General features: G+C 49.6%; 1 protein-coding gene across 1 annotated transcript; it reads right to left on the reverse strand.

Moving 5' to 3' along the window:
* Positions 1-380: 380 nt before the first annotated feature.
* Positions 381-2423, reverse strand: LOC121966389 (A disintegrin and metalloproteinase with thrombospondin motifs 5-like). Its single transcript, XM_042516491.1, has one exon. The coding sequence runs from the start codon at positions 1699-1701 to the stop codon at positions 487-489; it is 1215 nt and encodes a 404-aa protein (XP_042372425.1). The 5' UTR covers positions 1702-2423; the 3' UTR covers positions 381-486.
* Between the last annotated feature and the right edge of the window lie 1867 nt (positions 2424-4290).

The following is a 4290-nucleotide window of genomic DNA, read 5'->3' on the forward strand; positions in this document are numbered from 1 at the left end:
TGTGTGTATTAGAAGAAGACTCAAATGGTTATCAACATAGCTGGAAATTAATGTTCCGCGAAACAACTACTTGTTGCAGCAGTAGTTGCAAATACTGTTTGGTAATTTATTTTACAACAAACATTATATTATATTAACTCTGTTTTTATGCAAAAAAACCCCTTAATTTGTAAAGTAACACAAGCTGTCAGATACATAAAGTGGAGTAAAAGTGTAACGTCGCATGAAAATAAAATACTCAAGTGAAGTACCTCAAATTCATACTTCAGTACTCAAGACAGTACTTGAGTAAATGTACTTAGTTACATTCCATCACTGGTAATAGATCATAAAAAAAGATGACATGTGTGAGTTATTTCCACTACAGAGTGTGTATAAGCTGTTTGTAATAATCCATCCACAATCTGCCAAGTGCTTAGCTACATCTGCCACCGCGTGCACCATCACAACCAAAACAAACCGTGGCGTCACTCTGCCGCCTTGGCATCACACCGGGGCGCTAAGCCGCCTCTGCTCCGCTGTGTGGGACGGAGGAGAGGCAGACCAGGCGCCTGCCAGCTGCCAGGAGCGGACAGGTGGAGGTGCAGAGAGTGAGGGGAGTTTGTTTACCTGCCTGGTGAAGAGGATGGCGGCGTCGTGGTGGTGCTGGTGGTCGTCGTCCAGCGGGTTCTGCTGGTTCTGCCACTTGCAAAAACTCTTAAGCGTCGCAGCGGCATTTTTGGTCACCTCGAGCCCCTTCTCCTTCTCGGTGACCACGGTCACTTTGACCACCGACAGCCGGATGGGGTTCTCGATGCTCGCGTGCCCGTACAGTTTAGAGGCGATGGAGGCCAGTGTGAGCAGGTAGTGGTTCAAGTCCTTGCCGTATTTCTTGGTCATGGTGTCGTCGGCCACCAGGAGCAGCTCCACGTGTCTGGCGCGGGACACAGACCTCTTACTTCGCGTGCCAGCCTGCGGAGCGGCAGCTTTGGCGAGCCGGCTCCACCACGTTCGCCCGCGCGCGCCATGGTCACCTGCGCTCTCCGCCGCGAGCCTGTCCCGTCTCCCCTTCCCGCGCGCTCTGAGCCGGCGTTTGCCCGCCGCATCCCTGCGTCCCCTACGCCCGTCTCGCGTCCCGCAACTCTCGCGCCCCTCGCGCATAGCCTCAAAGCTGAAACTCTCGCGCGTGAAGACATGGAGCGCGCTCTCCGCGTCTTTGTCCTGCAGGGCGCGCACGTCGTGCTCGTGTCCCTTCGCCCTGATGATAGGCGTGATAGTGTAGCGCGCGTGGTCCACGGCGAAGAAGCCCTCGAGACCCCCGCCGCAGAGGTTGAAAACAGCCAGGGACTCCGGGTTGGAGTCCACTGTCCCGCGGTATGCGCACTCGCGCTGCAGAGGGCTCTCTCCCATCATCGCCCGCACATACTGGGAGCTGAAGTGATGCGACAGCACCGACTCGTCCCGCTCCATGTCCAGCTGAAACCGGCTCCCATCCAGGTACACCAGGTAGCCCACCTTCCCTCCTCCGTGGTAAATCCGGTCAATGGTCCGCACCACCCCGTCCGTCCTCCGGGCAGGTGTGAGCAGCGACCCGTTGGCAGGTGGAAGATAGAAACCCTGGAAAGTAGTCAGCCCAGCTCCCAGCTCCAACTCCACTGCGCACAGCAACAGTAGCCGAAACCAGAGCATGCCCTCGGCCACAGCTCCAAGGATCCGCACCATTGTTCAACCCGAAACACATCAAAGTATCCACTAAAACAACCTCGAAGAGACAACTTTTATGTGCTCTTCCAAAAAGCGCATCCTCCCGCTGTCCAAATCCCCCATGAAAACAGTCACAGTAGTAACCAACAGGCGAGCAAACAAAACCATTGAGGAGAAAAAAATGGAAAAAGCACAGCAGCAGAGAGGAACAGTGTGCAGGCTGGAGAGCACTGAGCTGAACTTGGAGAACAAAAACACAAAGTTTGCTCTTAATAGGACCCGGAGAGAAAAAGTCCTGCCCCCTTTGCGCTCAATCACCACTCCTCCACCCCCCTCTTCTCTCCCTCTCTCTCTCTCTCCCTCTCTTCCTCAAATCAGAGTAAAGTCAAGTGCTGGAGGAGAGCAGAGAAACCTGAACAATGCTGTCACCGGAGTATTTCCCATCTCCTCAGCAGAGGAAAAAAGAGCCTGTAGACTACCAGTCACTCAAAATCAACTTGGGGGGCAGGGAAAGAGACCCTCTAAACAGGGATACTCAACTTGCTATGTTTGGGGCCACTTATGGAAAATGTCAGGAGGCCAGGGGCCAGTAGCAGCAGCCCCATACATGTTTATAGGAGTTAAGGACATTTCTAGGATTTTTGCATATTTATAGAGACAACTGGCAGACATTTCTACTGTTTTGGGACATTTCTAGGACTTTAGGCTGTTCCTAGGATTTTAGGACATTTCTAAGATTCTGAAACATTTCTAGGATATTAGGAATTTTCTCAGGTTTCAGGATGTTTCTTGGATTTTAGGACATTTTTATGACTTAAGGATGTTTCTAGGATTTTAGGACATTTCTAGGGTTTTTGGACGTTTTAAGGATTTTATGAACATAAACATATACATAGGACCTAAGGATGTTTTTTTTTTTATTTTAGGATGTTTCTAGGATTTTAGGACATTAGGGGCTTAGCTTGGATCTCTGTTGGGGGTGCGGGGATCCTCCACTCGCACTATTGTCCAAATAAACAAGCTCTATTTTGATGCAGATTTATGCATTCTAGTACCTAATATATACTAAAATTCCCAAAACAATTTGAATCAATTAAGCGTGAATTAGAAAATGGTTGGGGGGCCACCCAAGCAACGGATCAGGGACTAGATTTGGGCTTCAGGCCGTAAGTCGAGAATCATTGCTTTAAACAATCACTTCACAGAAAATCTACCTCATTACTCCTGATTTTTTTCCATCAATTTCAGGATAAATACACAAGCAAAACAAGTTCCCAAACAGCCGTATGCTGTACCAACACCATTTATCTCAGCCATTAAACACCAGCCTGTTATTTTTACACTCTTCCCACTTTGACTCACTTAATAATTGAAGGCTAAAAGTCCAACAGGACTTGACTGCCGAGTCTCAGCAAACTACAGGGGGAATAGATAATTTATGGCCCTTTCAGAATAAGAGTTCTGGGGACATTTAATGGCGTGGAGGAAATCTGTGGGCTTGCACACACTAGGTGCTGTGCATGGGTATGAGAAAGTAAAGAAAAAGTGTGTGCGTGTGTGTGAGTTTGCAGGTGTGTGGCTGCGCCTGGAACTGCCTTGGGAGCTGTCGTGATTATTTATTGTACCTTTAGGGAAGTGTGTGTGGTGGTGCCAATGGGATGTCATACTTGTGTGCAGGGAGGGATTTAGCCATGCATACCTCACTGTGTCTCACACAAACACTCTCAGAGAGCCTTTCTTTAAAAAGTCTTAAAAGTTCCAACACTGCTCATTTGCTGAGTCACCTTACAGCTATTACCTCTGCACACCACAGTCTCAGTGTGTCTGCGGGCCCGGAGCGGGGCCTCCCCACGCAGAACTTGAGAGCAGATATTACATTTCAACTTTGTGAAACAGCGTGTCGGCTCTCCTAAAACACCATGCTAATCCAAAGCCCCTTCTACGTGACTGAGCGGTGTGGGTAGTATGGCCCAGTGCATGCAGGGATGCAGCCAAAGGAGTGGGCGTGTGCATGCGTAGCTGAAAGCGGAACACGGTGTGCTGCCACCATAAATCCTGACGTGGTAAGATCCATATAACATCCCACACTGAGGATCCACTCTGCATTCAGATAACTGGAATGATGACAGTTCTTCAACAGAGGGGCCACGGGTGCATTAAAATCTCTGCTACGGCCCTGCAGCCGACTATCGAACACTGCGTCCTCATCCAGTATTGAGCATGTCCAAATCAACTGTTATGCAACCTCCCGCCCCCACTACCCATCTCTTTTTCTCTCCGTCCTCGAGTCTCTAACCCGTCCATCACCCCCACCCCCAGCTGCTGCCTGCATCTCCTTTACACCAAACTGTCAAGTGTATTACCTGCAGGAAAGAGACAGAGCTGTGTGTGAGAGAGGACATCTGAGGGACATCAACATAAACATATATGCATGCTCGCATGTGGAGTTTATCCCCATATATGCGCAAAAAATGGATGGTGCAGCTGCAAACTAGTGGCACCTAGCCCGAGCAGAAATTAGGCAACTTTCCACAGCATCTTTCAACACTGAAACCACACACACACACACACACACACACACACACACACACACACACACACACACAC

Source organism: Plectropomus leopardus, unplaced genomic scaffold (genome assembly GCF_008729295.1).
Source record: "Plectropomus leopardus isolate mb unplaced genomic scaffold, YSFRI_Pleo_2.0 unplaced_scaffold24296, whole genome shotgun sequence".
Taxonomy (NCBI): Eukaryota; Metazoa; Chordata; class Actinopteri; order Perciformes; family Serranidae; genus Plectropomus; species Plectropomus leopardus.